General features: G+C 42.0%; 1 protein-coding gene across 1 annotated transcript in view; it reads right to left on the bottom strand.

Moving 5' to 3' along the window:
* The window catches only part of LOC147685082 (SCO-spondin-like), a 1395910-nt gene that overhangs the window by 313321 nt on the left and 1061519 nt on the right, over positions 1–21070 (bottom strand). Inside the window, exon 71 of the mRNA XM_086939757.1 lies at positions 5167–5376. Within this exon, the coding sequence (XP_086795883.1) occupies positions 5167–5376 (210 nt within the window). The remainder of the gene's footprint in view (positions 1–5166; positions 5377–21070) is intronic.

Genomic DNA, 21070 nt, shown 5'->3' with positions numbered 1-21070 from the left:
TCCAAGGCATTGCTTTAAAGGAAGAGGACCTGTGTCTGATGAAGTAGAGAGCATGATCAGAAAGAAGGGGAAATCTAGCATCACTTATTCCCTTGGCACTTGTTTTTTTTAGCATCTGATCTTTTTTACTATTCATTTTCTTTAGTATCAATTCCTCTTAACATCTATTTCTTTGTAAATCGATTTGTTTGTCCACTGTTTTGAGCATTAACTTATTAAGGGAATCCTTTCTTCTGCACCCATTCCTTTAGGCACTAATTCCTTCTGCATTCCTTGCTTTAACTTTCATTCCTTATGCATTCTTTCAGTTTGGCATTCATTCTTCCTGCATTTATTCCTTTAGGCACTCATTGCTTCTACCTTTATTTTTATCCGCATCCATTCCTTCTGCATGTATTCCTTTAGGTAATTATCCATTCTGCATTAATTTAATTAGGCATCAATTTGATCTACATTCCTTTTTTTCGGAATGAATTACTTCTGCATTAATTCCTTTACTCATCCATTCATTCTGCATTCATTACTTTAGGTATCAATTCTGTATACATGCATTCCTTTAGGAGTCCATCCCTTCTACATCCATTACTTTAGGAATCCATTCTTTACACATCCATTACTTAAGCAACAATTATTTTGAACGCCCATCTTTCAGCCCTCTACCCATTGAACATGTATTCATTTGGGCCTCCAATTCAATGATCACATCAGTCCTTATAGCCATCAGTCCTTATGTCCATCCAATCCTTTGGATATCCATTACTTTGCACGCCCATTTATTTAGTATCCATTCCATTATCAGCTACATCGTTGGGGCTTCTCAGAGCTATCTTTTTAGCCCACAAGATGTTTAGGAATCTATGGCCATCCAAGTTTGATAAGCACAAGTCGTTTGTTGTTTCAAAAACTTTATTCGATACATAAAATGAATCATAAAAGTATTGAACATACAATTCATCTTGCCTCATGATATTAAAAGAAATACCAATTTAGAAACACAATTTTGCCCAAAATTTTAAAAAGACATGATGATAACAATAAAAAGATATACAGAACATGATTTTAAAAATTTCTATACATGTGGTACTACCCATAGTTCTTCCTAATCTTTAGTGAGATTCTAATGAAATTTAACATAGAACAGCAGATTTCTACAGAGTATAGCGATGACAGAAATTCGTACCCTTCCTTATAAGTGCAAGGTTGTCTCCCCTTCAAGATTGGTTTAATAAACCGGAGTCTTGGGTCCTTATATAAGGAGCAAAAAAGAACCAGATGTAAGGTAGTTTGCGTATCCCTGTTATTACAAGGACAAGGGGGTAGCCTCTCACACCAACCCCCTTGTTTCGGAAATGCCAGTAAAAAGTGGAGAATCTCCAGTCTAAACCTTGTTAGGAGGAACCGCCATTGCACGTTAAGGGTAAATTTTAGATAGAACTGTGGTTGGGGTTTACAGACATAGGCAATACCATTGTCAATAACATTATCCATAGACGGTTGGTTCAGTGACTTCAAATACTTTGCCTTTATGTCCACCTTATAGTTTCCCTCAATTTTTTCCGGGTTGTAAAAATAAGAACTAAGTCCAATTTTATTAAACATGTTACAAACATAAGACAACCAGGGAATCTGTTTAGAGTTTTCTAAAGCCATGCAATCGATGATAATATCTTTGGTAAGTTGCAGGTCTTCAGATTGCCAAATTTTACCCCATAACAGTAAAGGGGACAAGCGGATTATGTCAGAAACATTGACCATACCGATTTCATTGTGACAGAAGGTGTTTGAAGAGCTTTTTGGAACTGATAGGACCCTTTTTATGAAATTATTTTCCACCACCTGTATTACAGATGGCGTTTCGGTCCCCCACACCCCTGCCCCATAGGTGGCTACGGATAAGCATTTTGAGGTTTCTGAGATGCATGATGTGCTTTTGCCCCAGTTTGCTACAAAAGCGAAAGATACCCTCTATCGCCCTTGTCATATTCTGGGCTTGAACCTTCATAACCGGTGTCCAACTTAGTTTACTATCAAACAGATTACCAAGGTAATTAAAATTTCCCACTTTCCCAATGATACGATTGTTTACCACGAACTTCCTAATGGTTGACCCTTTTGGGCCACAAGACATTACAAAGGATTTTTCAAAATTTACCTTTAGGTCAAGATCAAGCATGAATGTGTTAAAAGCATCTAAACACACTTGCATGCTATTTCCTGTCATTGTCATTAGTACAGTATCGTCTGCATAAGAAAGCATGGGGATGCTTTTACCATTGATTTTTGGGAAGTCACAACCCTGATTTAATAGGTACTGTTCTAATCCATTTGTGAAAACCAAGAAGAGGAAAGGCGCCAAGATGCACCCTTGACGCACACCTTCGGTTGAAGGTATCGATTTCGTTATTTCTCCTCCTGTGCCAAATCTAATAGATACATTTGTTGCTTCATGTAACCTACGGAGCAATGTGACTAAGGGTTCCTCAAAGCCCATATCGCTCATCATCCTCCACAACTTATGCCTGCAAACAGTGTCGAAAGCACTTGTCAAGTCCATGAAGGCTAGATGTACAGGAGATTTTTTTGGCCTTCATGTACTTGCCCAAGATAAGTGCCTAATTAAGGCACTGCTCATTTGTCCCCTTTCCACGTCTAAAACCATACTGCGAGTCAACTATAAATCCGGTAGATTCTGCCCAACTTTCTAGTCTCGCCACTTTCTAGCACAAGTCATTTTCTATTGTGCACCAGAAGTGATGCTATCGAAAGTGGACAAGCGTAGTTTTTGCTTTACCTTTATACGTCACAAATACCTAACAAACACATTCACTTAGCACATGTTTCTGTGTGGTCTAACACCATTAATATGAAGTCTTGCAATTGACATAATTATTGAAGAGCATTCACTGTAAAATTAGAGAGTTCATAAATATACGCTGTTTGCCTTTTCCGTACTAAATAGGATATTCTTTGGACAATTGATGAATAAACCATCCTCACCTATTTAGAATTACTTTACTTTAGAAACAACTATTTATGTAATGCAAAATCTGTTTCTTATATTCCATATAAAATGTAGTTCTTAGCCATATTTACACATGCATATTAAAGATTTTACTGTATGCCACAAGCAATATGAATCTAATGTAGTGACAAGTCTATATTCATTTGCATTTGAAAGTGCATACTCATATTTAAAGTGATGTTGATTTAATATTCTAAAGTTTTCTTAACTAGGCCCTATTTTCCACTCTGCATAAAATACTGTTTTCCATTTTGCTTGCATGACCTTTCCCTTGCCAATGTGTTCACATACAATGTTAGTTTGAGAATAAATACAGCACTGTACTAGGGACAGCGAGAGAGGCTGAGAAGAAGGCCTTGACAAAGGAACATGAAGAACCAGTGAGTTAAATGAAGTGTTCTATTTAGTATTATTGCAGATGGCTCGGTTGAACAAGGACAATGTCATTCCCATGTTAGGCATGGGGCATTTTGTGACTGTTGCAGCTTACAATGTGAGATTGGAAAAGGACAATGGAACCCCTGACGATGAGAACAGAGGAGAGGTATCTGAGTGATTTTGGTGCAAATAACTGCATTCTACACTGTCTGAGTTTGCTGTCACTTCAGTCTTCACTGTCTGAGTTTGCCAACACTTTTCCTTTGACTTTGAGAGGTTTAGACCTCTATGTTTATTCCCTATGATTCTTTGTTGAATGTGGCTAAGGCTAACACTCGAACTTCTGACCAAAGGAGACTCTTGACCAAGCTTCTGCAAAGCTAACACCTTCCTTTACTTTCCCTTATGCCCTTTACTTGCAGTACTTTCCAGTTTTTCAATTTTTCTCCATTTCCCTGAATTTTGAGATCCTTTAGACTACTGAACCACCCTCTTAGTATGGACTCTAGCCTACATGATTTTAGATTTTAGTCAGGTATAGAAAAGAAAACCATGAACTCTTCTCTGAGCATCAGAGCTTGTTAATAATTTTATGTAATGCTGTGATTAAAATTATTGTTTGCCAAATTCTGGTATGCCTAAACCTCTTTAGGAGGTTGGGTTTTACCGATGTCATTCTGTACCTTTTTAACATAGTGCTAACATAACTCTACCTTAACTTAACTACTAATTTGTAATAATCATTCTTAACTGTAGTCATTGATTCCTGGTCCTTATTGTTTGGCCAAATGGGTTACACAGGTAATTGATATTGATTGATGTAATGTTAATTCCCATCACCTCTCGGATGAGACAGAAAAGATTATTTGGAGGACAAATGGTAAGAGGGGTGGCCCAGAGCACTGGCTCAATGGTGTGCTTCTCAAACACTATATATATTTTTTGCTACTACCCAGTCCCAAGCGGCAGTTTTCTCTGAAATGGCCTCGTAGTTATGAAGTGGTAGTCTTTGGATTTTTCCAGCACTTGTTTATTCTCACTGCAATAACCGTTTTAGTGGATTTATTTTGTAACCCCCTTTTTCTTGTTGTTATCTGAATTTGTATGCATTTGGTCATTCCCACTCCCAAGAGCTACCCCCAAGACAAAATGCAGTTGACATACAATATGCCATCACATTTGGCAAGGAAGATTGATTTGAAGAGTGCATTACTATCAAATGATAGACAGCAATATCCCCCGCACTCAATGTTGTGAATGAAATATTGCTGTATGATTCATATATTTTATCCTCCAGAGTCATTTATGGTTCCAGATACTATGCAATCACTTTTGACTGTTTACCTACGTTTATGGTTTACCCATTCTGCCAGTGGTATCTTCTCTGAAGGACAGTTTCATGTGTTATGTTCAAAGCAACTGTCAGCTGAGGGTCCATGATTGTAAACACGGCTCTTTAGCCATCTCTAAATAACGCAGGGTAAATGCAGGTTTGGCAGAATGGGAGCTCTGCTGATTTACAGAGGTTCTTCCACTGCATCATATCCTAAATGTTATTGATCAGTCTATCAAACCGACCAAGCTTTCGGACTGCGCGGTCTTTTTCTGTTGAGTCATGAAAAAACTGCTAGGGCTACCAGCATCTATGTCTTGTACCCCTAAATTGATGTTCAGAATGAACGCACTGTGAAATGCGGCTAAATGTCCAGTCTTTATCACCCTAAAATTGTATGATCAGCTCTGTGAGGTGCAAACAGGTGTCCTACCTTTACAGGCCTGCAGGTTACAGAAGTGCCTCTCCATATTCCCAGTCATGATGTCTTCACACCAGAAGCCACCTTCTCCTGGTGGGTTATAGGTGCGCAGGCGCCGCTGCTGTCCCACTCCACAAGCACGAGAACACTCACTCCATTCCGACCACGGGTTCCATGAGCAATTTTGGCCTCTACATTCCTCACCGACACAGGCTGTGAGATCTAGAAAGAAATTATCTGGTTATGGAGGGAAGCACGACATAACACAAAAAACACAAAGTGAGCCAAAGCACAGGATAAGAGACCAGGCAGGAGGTAATTCACGCACACCTCTATGGAATCATTCACAAACTTCATTACATTGTGTTGTACATCAAAAAAGAAGTAGAGTATAATTATGTTTAACAACCTATTCTAAAAGCATGTCTGGAATTGACTTAACTAGGCAATTAACTTTGAAAATAAAATCTAAAAAACCTTCTTGAATTCAAAGAACTACAAGATGTAAGATTCAGGGATTGTGAAAACGTTATTTGATTACATTTATTGATCCACCTGCAAACACATTGGTCGCCCTTCACATTTTGCATCTCCAAAATAATTGTGCTTTTATAAAGATGCTGCTCTTCCAATTTCTAATGGAGATCAACACACAATATTGATAAAAAAAAAAAAACAATGTGGTCATGCTCTCTATCTTTTCAGGAAGTCTCAGAGGCAGAGCTGACATGTACAATAGTGAATTATGTTGTCACTGGATTTGATGTTCTTATGGCACTTATGCTCAGACATGGCATCCAGCTACTTATCATTCTTACTTAACAGTTAAGTCCCAGGCTACTTCCAGAGCAAAGATTTAAGTTCATGATTTAATTAACGTTTTTCCCATGTCGGTGCCAATGGAATGCTTTCTGCCAAGCCAATTGTTACTTTGACACCAACGCTTTACTGGAAATCTGAAAGGCTGACAATAGGTTATGGAGCTAACCACCACTCTCTACCACAATTCTGGATAATTTACCACAAGTTAATTTATGCAACGTTCTCAAGAATTGGAAGCACGGAATAATGTAGAGAGACAGGGCCCGATGTAGGTAAATCCCATTTACCGATTTTGAAATACCGAATCCTACCGATTCGGTATTACAAAATCGGTAAATGGGATGTAGGTCCCAACATCTGGATTCGTTACCGAATCCTTAACAATTCTATAATGGCCATTCATTCTTATGGGCTTTGAAGCCCACAGGAATGATTAGGCATTACCGATTCGGTATTTACCGAATCGGTAATTATAGAATTCACAAGGGTGCAGGGGGTGTCACTTTGACACCCTCTAGCACCCCCAAAACGGGCATGTGTGCAATGTGGCACACAGACATGCCCTAAGGGCACGTCTGTCTGTCACATGGCACATGTGTACATGCACAGATGTGCATGTACACAGGAATCAGTATTTTACCATGGATTTGTATTCCATGGTAAAATACCGATTCTGTAAGCCATGCGTCAAAGGTAAATGTTCTACCTACATTGCATTTTCGGTAATTGTAACAAATCGGTAAATATTACCGATTCGGTAATTATTTTACCGATTCGGTACATATTACCGAAAATGTGCCCCTACATCTCGGTAGCCCTTTACCGATCGGAAATGCCCGAAAATCGGTATTTTCGGCCAATTCGGATCGGTAAAGGGCTACCTACATCGGGCCCACAATGATCTACTTAAGGCTTGATTAGCTGTGTAAATTTAAACCTTTGTGGAATTTTTCCTTTTTGGTTTCTTGTCAGCTGTCTTTTTGTCTAAGGTTTACCAGGTATCCACAGGATAATCTATAGATTGTTTCTTGATTTTAATGATAATTCACATTCTTTGGTAAAAATATAATCTTTCTAAGTCTTTCAGGAGATTATGTAGAAGGGGTTGCTTTATTTTGGGATCGTATGTTTTAGCTGATACACCGCTTGCTAACTCAGGGCCTGATTATAATTTGACAGACAGTCCGCTCTCCGCCACAGTGGCTAATTCTCAGTCACCCTGAACATGGCACAGATGGCCAAATGTAAAAATGTCAGCTGGCGCAGTGAACAGTTCTAGCATTGCAGGTTTGGCGTATGGCGCTGTCAACATGATGGAGGGGTATAGCAACATTACAACGTTTTTTTATTTAAAAAAAATAATCCCAAAGAAGGATTTTCTTTTGGAAAAAAAAATACGTTGCCTCCATCTCCCCTCCATTGGAGTTTCATCCAATGGCAAGGGAGGCATTACACACTTTTTGATGACCCTTACCGCCTAGACTTTCACAGTAGTGACAAGCATTGAAAAACAACTGTATGTCCGCCCATCTAAATTAGGTGGGCAGACATGTGGCCAAACCTTCAATGCCATTACTCCATCTAGTGGTATGAGGGGTTTGACCACAGCGGAGTCAGAGTAGTCTTCATAGGCGTCAAAGCTATGTTCCGCCCAACTATACGTCGGCCGGGCTGCCCATTATGTTGGTGTGGAGGGAACTGCATCGCCTTTGCGACACAGTTAGCTCTCCTGCAACATATAAAGCAGATCCTCAGTCTGTATGAGGTTCATGCAAACAAACAATTTTGAAATAAAATGTGAGGGTAAATGTGGTCTAAGCACCAGTTACTGATTTATGTAAATCAACCAATTTCATTGAAAAAGTCCCTATCAATGGAATTGATGGCACAGGTAGGTAAACTGTAATGATACAACGGTGGAGTATAAAGAATAATCAAGAGAACATTTGTAGACTCTATTTTCTGACCAGGCATGTGAGGTGACAGATAAGTAGTTCGAGGTCTTCATTAAAACCTGTTTCAAAATGTGTCTCGGTCATCACTTTCTTGCAAAGCATGGGTTTAGTATTGAAAGATTAGTAAATGACAGTCTTTTTACCAATGAAAAATGGATATTAAGGGTCCGATTCCGATTTCGGCCGGAAGGGCACCGAACTAAGGGGCCCATTAGGATGGCGGGTGGATCGCCCCCACCTGGCAGGCGGTAGTCACCGCCGGCCTGGTGGGAGCAATCCGCCCGCCATCCGTCCCGGAATAACCTCCGCCATATTAGTATGGCTGGGGCGTCCGCGGCGGATGGAAAGACAGTCCGCCGCTTTTCCTCCCCGGTCACAAGGCGACCGGGCGGAAAAAGGTTTCTATGGTGACGGTGTCTATAAGACACCGCCAGCCATATTAGGATGGGCTTTTTTAAATGCCTTTCCGTGGCGGCTATGCCGCCACGGAAAAGCATGCGGAGTCTGCATTGGGGGCCCGATGCGGGCCCCATGGACTCCGGGGGGTGGGGGGTGCACATGGGGGGTACCTATGGTACGCCCCAGCACTTCCATGCACAGCATGGCAGGCACCGCGCGGTGCCTGCCATGCTGTTCAGGGAAGGGCACTGCATGCCTTCCTGCGATGGTGGCGGGCGGTGCTGAGTGCACGCCCGCCACAATGGTAGGAATGCAGGATGCGCCCGCCACTGTGGCGGGTGCATCCTAATGCCAGGCAGGGGACCCCCGCCCTTATGGTGGGCGGTCCCTGGTACAGTGAGGATGGCGGGCGGGCAAAGTCCGCCCACCATCCTAATGGGGGCCCATGTTCGGAGCCCTTCCGACCAAATGGGTCACTGCCGGTCAGATTCCTTTCCAACCGAGCCATTCTGATGGGCTCGGTTGGAACGGAATCTGACTTGGATTTCCGGAATGCAGTCCGGAAATCCTCCAGTACTCCCCCTGCCGACCGAGGGAGTACAATGGCAGCTTTTCACTGCCGTTTCGTGCCGGCACCAAAAGGCAGTCGAAAGCTGTCTCTGGGGGCCCCCAGCAGGGCCCCCATGGGTGTGAGGCCTGGGGGCACCCCTCCGTTGATCCCTGCACCCGGTGGCAGGCACCTTGTGGTGCCAGCCACAGGGTGCAGGGATGAACTGCACCCCTGCTTTCTACATTGCAAATATGCTTTCCGGTCAGAAAGCATGCTTGCATTGTAAGGTATACGAATGCGACCGATCCCTGTTCGGTCTCATTGTGCTAGCAGGGCTGTACCCGACGACAGCAGGTCGGTCGGTTACAGCTTCTGCCCGATGTCGGACGTCTCAGGTCTGTCCGACATCGGAATAGGCCCCTAATTTGTGAAATAGAACCTGAAATGCTGTGATCTCCCAAGTGAAGGTTTCTGGACAAGTATCCCATAAGCATTGCTGAGATAATTTTGTCCAATGTGAGCAGAATGTTCAATTCAAAAAATGGTGCAGCATGGTTCCATTGCAAAAAGATAATTTTGTCAAATGAGAGCAGAATGTTCAATTTAAAATATGGTGCTACATGGTAGTTTAACAAGATGTGTAAAACCTGTGCTGCTGACTTGCCTCTTGCTGCTTCATCCTATTTTAATTTGGGCATTACCTGAATGATGGCTAGCGCAGAGTTGTGCACGCTAGTAAGATCCCGTAACAATCAATATTTATTTTAAAGTGACTCCATAGAATAGAAGGATATCTACTCCCTGTGTACATCCCTAGGTAAATGACTATCAGTTATAGTGTTACCGCTGTAACTAATAATACTAGAAGGGTGAAGACATTGTAACATTCTATCTGGTAAATATCACATATTTCAATGTTGCAATGGCAGTTTCTAATTCTTCAAAACATGTAGAGAATCAGAGGAAAGGTTCTAAATGTAAGGACATCCTCAAATGCAGTCTGGAGAGTAGCTCTGGATATTCTGTTTTGTTCCACGTATAGCAATTGGGTCGCTTGGCAAGATTAAAAAGGATGTCTCATGTGTCTCTCTTGTGTAGCTATACCGGTCATGAAAAGAAGATCCTTCTGGAGGGGTATTGAGTATGTAATTTAAGAGGGGATGGTTGAGAGACTTTGAGATAAAACCAGCACATCCAGAAAGCAGATGGAAGAATTCCTCATTATTATTATAATTTAAAGTTTATAAAGTTCACAATGACCCCATGTTTTTAGCTGTCTTCGGAAGATTGATAGTGAGAGACACTGACCTAGCTGTTCACGGAGGGAGTTCCACAACTTGGGGCCCTGATAGGCAAACAAGCAGGTTCTCTGACAAAACATTCATTACATAAATATTGATGTAAAACTTATAGAAAAAAATATTGATTACAGAAATATTGACTTTAATACTTAAACAATTAAGTACAAAAATATTGACTAAAAAATATCGTTTTATCGGTGTACACAATCTTGATTTATAAATATATTTTATATATATATATATATATATATATTAAATATGAAGATTCATTTTAACAATATAAATACAATTGTATATACATTTTAACAAAATATAACAAATAAACGTAATTTTAAAAAGATAAACACAAAAACATAATAAATTATACATATATATTTCCTTTAAAACAATTATTATACTATATCTATTAAAGCTTTTAAAACTTTAAAATCATATAAAAATATTTAACAATAATTTTAAATATAAGTAAAAAATCATATAATAAATTAAAAATTAAGCAATTAAAAAAATATTTCAATTTAAATTTCCCCAACACAGTCAATGCAAAAGTAGGGAAACTGTTGGATAGCGGAGAGATAACATTTATTATTCCTACTCCAATAACTACAACAGTAGGGAAAGTGTTGAATAGCGAAAGGATAAAAATAACTATTCCAACACCAATGAGTGCAACAATAGGGTACGTTTTGGATAGTGCAACAGTAGGGAAAGTGTTGGGTAAAATTTACAATTCCCACTCCATTGAGTGCAACAGAAGAGAAAGTGTTGGATAGCGGAAAGGTAAAAATTACTATTCCAACTCCGATGAGTAAAACAATAGGGAAAGTGTTTGATAGTGCTTGATAGTGAAGGGATAAAAATGACTCTTCCCACTCCAGTGAGTGCAACAATGTTGGATAGTGAAGGGGTAAAAATCACTATTCCCACTCAAGTCAGTGCAACAGTAGGAAAAGTGTTGGATAGCGGAGGGGTGCAATTACTATTAACACTCCAGTCAGTTCAAAAATAAAAACAAAATAAATATTTACAAATAACAAAATATTATTATACATAATAATAAATAAATACATTTAGAAATATGTTAAAAATTAAAATACAAACATATTTAATATATAAAAAGAAAACATATTAAAATATTAATTACATATAACAAATAGCTGAACATTATATAAAATAAAATAAAAAATAAACTTCCAAAAAATAAATATTTTGAACTAGAAAATATTTACAAACGAAAACATTATTTATTATATAAATGTATTTTCTTAATTGACTACCCTATAACATCACACAAATCACAACGAAATTCTAAATATTGAAAAAAACATACTTCCATAATTGACATTATTAATTACCAATTAAAAAAATATTAATAATAAAAGAAAATTAATTCAAATTAATTAACTACCCACACTTTAACCCTATAATTCTCACAACACACGCCTAAATTAAACTGTAAAATAATAAATTACACCTTAAAGCTTATTTTAAAATTACGAACTATCACTATTAAACAACTAATTATAAAGTAAATAAAATGTATTTAATACCCACCCTTTACCCCTCTAAAAGTAAAAACGCACCACAAAATTACACAAAATAAATATGCAACCATTAACGGTAATTTACAACTATATATTAATTAAACACAAATTACTTCCCACCTTTTACCCCTATAAACACCACAACACACACCTAAAACTAATTACACAATTAACACAATTAATTAACAAAAAATTATAATTAAACAAAATAATAATTACTTGCCACCCTTTACCCCTATAAATCACAAAACACACAGAAAACACACCTAAAATTATTTACACCATTTCCATATTTAATTTTTAATTAAATTAATAACAATTAACAAATAATTTTAATAAAAAATACAATATTTGCCACCTTTTACCCATGTAAACCCCAAAACACACACCTAAAATTAATTACACAATTTCCTTAATTAATTACTAATTGATTAGTTAATAATACTTAACCACCAATTATTAATTAATTGTACACTAATTTACACATTTAACACTATAACATCTCAATTAAATAAATATTAATAAATACAACATAATCATTAAATTAATATCAATAAATTACTTCATACCCTATTCCCCTAAAACCCACAAACCGCTATGGACTAAACAAAATGCAAAATTAACTAAAACATTATTAACTACTAAAATGTTTGCACATATATTAAAAATAGAAACAATTATTAATTAATTAATATTTATTAATTTACACATTTAAGACTATAACATCTCAATTAAATAATATGAATAAATAAAAAATAATTATTAATTTAATATAATTAAATTACTTCCTACCTTATTCCTCTATAAACCCACAACCCGCTACGGAACTAATAAACACAAAATTCAAAGAATTTTGTTTAAAGAACTACAAAACAATTAACAATATATTAAAAAATATAAACAATTCTTATACAAAAAATATATCACATACATTTAAAATATATACTAAAACACATCACATTAATTAAAAAATAGATATTTTTAACAGCTATATTGTTACAAACGATATAATACACTTCAATATTATTTACATCAACATAACTTATCTTAAGTTGATCTTCTTGACCACAATATTCTTGCTGTCAATATTTGTCACTCATGATATGGTACTCAATGTTTCTTCCACCCGATATTGTTTAATCGATATTCTGTCTCATCACCAAACGAGCGTCCTCCCATACGTGACAATTTTACTGTGTAGCTCACACACAAGGACAACCCACTAGAGTGTAGAGGCCGGGACAGCTGGTATGATTTAACTAAATCCTGCAGGTAATGTGGAACAAACCCTGCTCTAACCCTGTGCACTTAACACAAGGTGTTGAACTAGATTTGCTTTTGAATTAGGAACCAATGCAGCTCTCCTAACTGACCATCTACAGAGGTCCACCTTGGAACCCTGTAGAGCATCCTAGTCGCAGAATTTTGGACCACCTGCATCCCTTTAATGAAGGATTTATCTGCCCCCAAATAGACCATATTGCTGTAGTCCAATCTCGACATATTAATGCCTATATCACTGTCCGCTGAGCTGAGAATGGCAATAGCCAAATAATCTTCCTCAACCACTTCAAAACAGCATAACATGTTGCATCCACTTTTATCACCTGAGACTGCATTGACAACTTATCGTTAAACCAGAACACCAGGTTCTTGACCTTTGGGGCTGGATCTGGGACAGGGCCCAGATGTTTAGGTCAATGATGGGGGCCCCACAGGCACAAATTCGTTCCAAGCACCAACACTTCTGTCTTATCTATATTTATTTTTAATGAGTAGTAGTTTATCTACTCTTCCACCTTACTCAAACAAACAAGATTTCAAGATTTCCGAGTTGTGGTGCTGTGCACATCACAGGGAGTAGAGGATTGGTCCATTATCTGCATAAGAAAATAACGTAAGACCAGAAATTTCCACCAAGTCCACCAATGGATGCACATAGATATTAAAGAATGCTGGACTTAGGACGGATCCTTGAGGAACTCCTGAATTAAGAGCATACCGGTCAGATGAGCCTGTGGCAGAGATCACATGGAAAGACTAATCTTCTAGAAAAGATATTAAGCAAGCAAGGGCTGTTTCCTGTATACCGAGCTCAACCAGCCTCTCAATAGAAGAAGCATGGTGTTATGAAACCCAATGTAGACCCAGGTAGCTACACAACCTTTTACCTACATTTGCCCTACCTTGCTCTGCATAAAGGTTCTAACACTGACCTTTTACCCAGTTATGTGCTGCATAATGTCGATCCGTTTCTTGGAAACTAGCCTCATTTATTATACATGAGGATTCTTAGAAAAGTCCCTGCACATGACGTACGTAACAGCATGAACTTAATCTGTGTAAAATGTCATGGTCATCTTCATCTTCATCCTAGGGCGAAATAACTACTTTGCATAATCGCAGGTATTGTTCTAGGCTCATTTGCAAAATCGCACTCACAACACATTGATTATGTAATGAACCCCAAGGCTATCTTTATGGTATAAAAGACTCATACCAACACTAGATAGGCAGAGAAGAAGCTTCATGCTGACACTAGACATTGAGGTCCTGGGTTTCGGAAGCTCCACTATGCAGTGGTCTGACATCCCTTGCGGGGTGTCTAACTCGAGACCAGGACGGCGTTCTTCATTCTCTCCCATCAGGTAATGGGGTTAGCTTTTTCCTAGGGGATTCTTGGCTTTACACCCACAATACACTAGGTACACTTAGATACACTTAGATCGTTACCTCACCCACAGGAAGCGGGTGCATAGGTGCCAAAGTGTGTCGGGTTTCGTCGTGGAGATCTATGGAGCCTGGAGATGAAGATGCTGCAGGCGGCCAGTTGAGAAGAGTCCGGTTGGATCCAAGGGTGGATCGAAGATGTAGAGTACCTGAAAGCAGAGGGGACAGATTCTGGGTCACTAGCCAGTGACCAGGATGGAACCAGGAAGGAACCAGGCGATGTCGGGCGCAATCAGGTGGTTGTCGTGAAGCTTGTCTCCGCTGCCACGTAAACTCTGGGGCATCGACGATGACCAGGAGTGGAGCAGGAGCTGTCCCACAAAGCCTCTCGCTGTCGGCGGTGTCGGCTTCCGGATCGGAGTTAACAAGCCTTGGCAAGTGCAACCCACGCATGATTCGAAGATTGCTTCTTACTCGGACCAGCAAGGTCAGAGCGGTGGCTCCTTTTCAGGGGAGCGAGGGCCAGTCTGGAGCAACTAGACTAGCTGTGTACATTTAAAGGTTCGATGGTGCTGGGGCCACTAGCCAACGGGCAAGCGACCGGACCAACGCGTCAAGCAGGAAAATGCAAAAGGGCCCCACGCAGCACTCGATGAGTGTGGAGGGGAGATCTTCAGTGCACAAGCTGCTCGGGGATAGGGCTTCTCAAACCCCAATGCACAGCTTCGAGGGTGCCTCGGAAGCTGCACGGTCAGCACTTTGCAGTCTTTTCAAGATGGCCGGCTCCACGCTTCACGTCGCCTCTGCGGGTCTCAAATTCGCTGGGACTGTGGATCGGGCTGTTAGAAGTCAGGGAAGCTTTGTCTTGTTGATCTCTGAGTTCTGGCAGAAACTGCTACAAAGCAAACTCTTGGGCGCTGGATGGTGCCTGTTTGCACAGGGTGGTCACTCCTTGACCACAAGGGAGATTCTTCAGTCTTCCACGTCGAGTGGGATGTCGAAGGGTCCAGAGTTCTATATAAAAGTTTCGTTCAGGATAATCTAATGCTCCTGGGCACAGCTCCAACCTTTATTCCAAATCAAGGGGCTGAATTACCTGCTAGGTCCCTCCTATGGGTGGGACCCAGGAAGGGGGTGGTTACACCCCTTTCCCTTCATCCAGTTTCGAGCCAGAGCTGGGACTGGAGTGTCCCAGCACCGGTTTGAACTGGACTATGCATGGGAAGCCTTGTGCTCCCCAGGCAGAGTCTAGTTTCATTCAACCCTCCCTGCTACAATCAACTATCTCCTGTCTGGGGGAGTGTAACACCTCCCTGTGACAGGATACCATTTGTCCAGGCCTCCCCTGCCAGAGTTTCGGTCAGCAGCAGGAGGCCAGACTTGTGTCTGTGGCAGCAGCATCCATTTTGTGATGCTGGGGCTTTGGTTAGATTTAACCGCGTTCAACAAAGTAACACGTCTTCTCCCTCTAGAAGGGTGGAATGCTACCTTTGTCACCAGGACTGGCGAGGGGGTTGTATTCCAAAGCGTAAGACACCTTACACGACATGTTTTGATAAAGCCAAACCAAAGTTAGCAAGTAACCGCGAGGAACAGCTAAAGGAGTTGGTCCCAACTGCTGCAGACAGGCTCAGCTCATGCTAGAGCACCATCTCACATAAAACCAAGCACTCTGCCTCCAGGATCGATAAGGCCTGCCATAGGAGTGACTTATAGGTGTATATGTGTCCAGATATAGGTTTAGATATAGGTATACTATATCTAAGCAAGGAGTGATTACACGACCTTGCCCCAGCTGAGTGATCAGCCAGTTGTGTCTGTTTGGATAGCTAGCCAGGGGTGGCAAAAAATATGCTGCAGCCCCTGGTAGGCCTTGGATACACCTATGCCCTGGGTACCTATAGTACACTGTACAGGGGCTGATAAGGTGACCCAATGTCCAATTGGAGATGTACGTAAGATACATGGAGTCCATTTTACAGAGAGAGCAGATAGCCTGGGACCCTGATTAGCAGGATCCCAGGCCCTCTAAGTCGTAAACCAGCTAAACAATAGGGAAAAAATCTGGGGTAACCATAGTCAGGTATCCACCTTCCTTTCCTACACAACCCCCCCCCCCCCCAACCCCCAAACGAAAGGAGATAAGGCTATCCTTGACCAGGTAAGCCTATATTGCCTAATTGGCATATAAGGAAGTACATGCACTAGCATGGTTACCGCCTGTCTCATGGTCCACTAAGGAATCCCTCATCCTAGGGGTATCAGAGGGTCTCCACCATAAGGAATCACTACCTGTGGCCTGTTTTGGCAAAGTAAAAGGCTGGTGTGGGAATGGAGTATTGAAGTGAGGCTCTACTAATGTAGGGCTCAGCTTCCTCCAATCACTATCCACCATGGATGCCTTTCTTTCCATGACTGAGTTGCACTGTGCTCTCAGGATCAACCTCTGGCTACCTAAAGCTGGAGGCTGGGTCCCTTTTGTTGGCTTACTGGAGGGACAGGTCAGGTTTGGGGCCTTTGGGTCCCAGGTTTGGCTGTGCCCAACAGATTCCATCTGGGGGAGGCTCCTAACTAAGTTAAAGGGAGTTCCCTCAGGAGTTTTTAACTTTTTTACCTTGCTAGGGCTGCTAGCTCTGGCGCCCCTAATCTGCTGAGGGGGTGATTCTTTTGGACAGGGGGGCCTTTGGGGTCCACCACTGGCCTCCTTGACCTCTACACCCCTGGGCTGACTGAGGCAGGGTAGAGAGGGGCAGGCTACCTGCTCCAGACTGGGTCCCACCTGGGAAGGGTCCACTGACATCAGGTGCTCTGTCAGGCTAGGCCTAACCACCTCTGGGGCAGTTCCTTCACCAGGGGTAAGATCAGTTCCCTGAGGAGGCTGATCCTTTCATAAAGTCTGGTGGGAGGGAGATTTCTCTTCCTCCTCAATGCTCTCTGTTTGTGTTGAGTGATCCATAGTTTCAGGCTTCACAACACATGAATCTGTTTGAGTTTGGGCTGTGGCCACCACAGCCCCACCAACCTTTTCAGGAAGGGACTCAGTTTGGGTATGGGCTGTTACCATCACAGCCCTGTCAACCTGTTCAGGGAAGGAATCTGCTTGAGATTGGGCTGAGACTGGCACAGCCCTCCTGACCTGTTCAAGGGGGACATCTTGGATTGGGGCTGTGGCCATCACAGCCCCACTAACCTTTCCATGGAGATTTACCATTCTAGAATGGGTTTTTTGTTCAACCTCAGCCCAGGCTGAGATTTCTAGATCATTCCCCAGTAGACAATCTACAGGCAAGTTTGCATGACACTGCCACTCTCTTGGGGCCAGTGACACCTCCCCAGCTGAGATTTACCACTGCCATAGGAAGATCTTTCTGCACTCCATCAATGTTGATCACCTGGTATGTGGCTCCAGGTAGAAGTTGCCTTGAGGGGACTAGGCTCTCAGTCACCATAGTGATGCTAGCCCCTGTGTCTCTGAAGGCCTCAACTTTCAGACTATTGATGAGGGGCTCCTGTCTGTACTTGTCCAAAGTGTTGGGACAAGCAGTGAAGTTGGCAAACCCCATGCCATTTTCACAGACAAGAGAAGCTGTGGTAGGGGACCTGGTTAGGCCAGAGTCCACCTGTGTTTCCCAAGTAAACCCAGCCAAATTCTTGGGGGCACTCCCACCACCTGGTTGATTACTACTATCAGTAACATGAGGTGTTGGAGTATTACTTGGAGGAATATTCTCCTTATTGCTGGCCTTAGGGCAACTGCTGTCAGTCTTCCAATGGCCATGCTTTCTACAAGCATGACAATAAGGTTTCTTTTGGGTAGAGGAAGTGTCTTGGGACCCACCGCCATCCTTTGAGTGTTGGGGCCCTGGGGAAGTATTGTCTTTAGATTTATCCCCACCCTTTTCTTGAGATTTGGTAGACTCCTTCTTCTGGTCATTACCCTGATTTCTAGGCCTAATCCTGGTTCTGACCCATTTGTCTGTCCTCTTACCCAATTCTTGTGGAGAGGTCAGATCTGAGTCTACCAGGTGCTGGTGTAAAATCTGGTTTTGACAATTACTAAGGATCTGCTCCCTCATAATCAAATTATACAATCCTGTATAGTCATGTACTTTGCTGCCATGCAACCAACCTTCCAGAGCCTTAGTAGCACAATCTACAAAATCAGTCCAGTCCTGTTTCTGTGCCTTCTGGGTGTCTCTGAACATTAACCTGTACTGTTCAGTGGTTAAGCCAAACCCTTCAATTAGAGCACTCTTCAGGACAGTGTATTTATTTGCATCCTCCTGTCTAACAGTGAGGAGCTTGTCCCTTCCTTTTTCTGAAAAGGAAAGCCACAAGATTGCTGCCCACTGATCCTGAGGAACCTGCTGTACCATGCAGGCTCTCTCAAGAGCAGTTATCCATATGTGGATATCATCCCCATCTCTGTAGGGGGCACAATCTTACTCAGGTTTCTACTATCATAGGACCTGTCTTTATCTCTAGGGATAATGTTGCTGCCACCAGTGGAATATAATCCACTTAATTTTTGCTCCCTTGCTAAAGCAAGTTTAGCTTGGGCCAGGGCTACCTCTTCCTTCTCAATCTGGAGTTGGACAGCTCTCATCCTAGCCTCATGTTCTTTTCTCTGGGGGGAAGTCATTCCCCTTTGACATCCCCTTGAGGCATTAGAATGGTTAGAGTCCCTGGAGGGAGATCTAACCCTTCTATTGCCAGGGTTAAGTCTACTATTGGGCCTGGACAGGTGGACACCTTCTCCATTCCCATGTAGCCTTAAGTTGGCCTGGTTCAGTATTTTGACTTGAACCTGGTCATCCCCACCCTGATCATCTGACTCATCTCCATCCTCATCCTCGTCTACCTCTTCAGGATCAACTTCTGGGGCATCAGTATTATCAGGTGGGTTTCCCTCTCCTATCTTACTTGAAGGACCTGAAGCAGATTCCTTCTCAAGATCAGCTTTCTCTAGGATTGCTATGAGGATGGGGATGGCTGGGTTGTGACCCCTTTTCAGCCCCCTTGAACTGCCTAGGGCACTCAAGTCATTGTGGCTGAGTTTTTCATAACTAGATGGTGCCTTTGGAGGGTCACCCACAGGTAGAGAGCTTGATGCTTCACCTGTGCCAGGCATGACTAGTGAGGTGTAAGTGGTGCACTTACCTACACTAAGTGTGTTCCTACTGGAACCTTGCTAGTGAGTTGTAGTCAGGGTGTGCTACTCCCTTTAGTCTACAACTACTAAGTTCAGTAGAACTTAAGTATGTTAAGCTTTTGTTTTATATGTACCTATAGTACTTAATGTGATCTTTCAAATGATATAAGATTACAATTGGTAAAACAACAGCAAGCTCAAATCCCAACCGCTGCACACCAATGTGAGAAGTTGGCCTGATGTATGATGTCCACAGTTCTGTGAGCACCCTGTATCAGTCCAAACAATCCCTTATGGTGGTGGTTGTAAAGTCAACCTTATAGACAAGCTATCCTAGGGGTAGAATGGACTAAGCAGTCTTAGGCTAAACTCAAAAGGGCATGTGAAGCCAGCTGTTTTACCATATGCAATCCTGTAATAGCAAATGAAAGGACACCATACAAGTTTTATATTGTAAAAATATATGTATTTATTACTAGAATAATCCTCTGTACTCTTTATGAGTGCAGATGCACAAGCGTTTAAACAAAAGCACAGTTAAACATTCAAAAGTTGCACAATTTTGGATAGCCCCGGTGGCCACTCAAACCATATACTAAAATAGTGGTATAAGTCCCACCTCTCGAACAATGATAAGGCCTAGGGCATTGTGAATCGTTGGTACTACTCGGGACTAGCAGTGATGAAGTTGGGAGAGGCCCGCGGGACACAGGTGCAGTGCCTAAAGCACACGCATGCACCAATGCAAAGTCAATGGCACGTAAAAGTTATCAAGTTACTGTTTTGGCAGTCTTCCGACTGGAATAGAATTACCCCACTTTAAACTAGGACACTAGAGGTGTAAACCACTACAGGAGCACCGGTGTTAGATCATTACCTCACCCACAGAAAGCGGGTGCATAGGTGCCAAAGTGTGTCGGGTTTCGTCGTGGAGATCTATGGAGCCTGGAGATGAAGATGCTGCAGGCGGAAGGACAGAAGAGTCCGGTTGGATCCAAGGGTGGATCGAAGATGTAGAGTACCTGAAAGCAGAGGGGATAGAGTCTGGGTCACTAGCCAGTGACTAGGATGGAACCAGGAAGGAACCAGGCGATGTCGGGCGCAATCAGGTGGTTGTTGTGAAGCTTGTCTCCGCTGCCACGTGGACTCTGGGGCATCGACGATGACCAGGAGTGGAGCACGAGCTGTCTCACAAAGATTCTCGCTGTCGGCGGTGTTGGCTTCCGGATCGGAGTTACCAACCCTTGGCAAGTGCAACCCACGCAGGATTTGAAGATTGCTTCTCACTCGGACCAGCAAGGTCAGAGCGGTGGCTCCTTTTCAGGGAAGCAAAGGCCAGTATGGAGCAAACAGACTAGCAGTGTAAATTTAAAGGATTGTTGGTTCTGGGGCCACTAGCCAACGGGCAAGCGACCGGAACAACGCGTCAAGCAGGAAAATGCAAAAGGGCCCCACGCAGCACTTGATGATTGTGAAGGGGAGATCTTAGGTGCATAAGCTGCTCGGGGATGGGGCTTCTCAAA

The sequence above is a fragment of the Lissotriton vulgaris genome, chromosome 10 (assembly GCF_964263255.1).
Source record: "Lissotriton vulgaris chromosome 10, aLisVul1.2, whole genome shotgun sequence".
NCBI classification, from domain to species: Eukaryota; Metazoa; Chordata; class Amphibia; order Caudata; family Salamandridae; genus Lissotriton; species Lissotriton vulgaris.
This window is presented reverse-complemented; position numbering and strand designations above follow the sequence as displayed.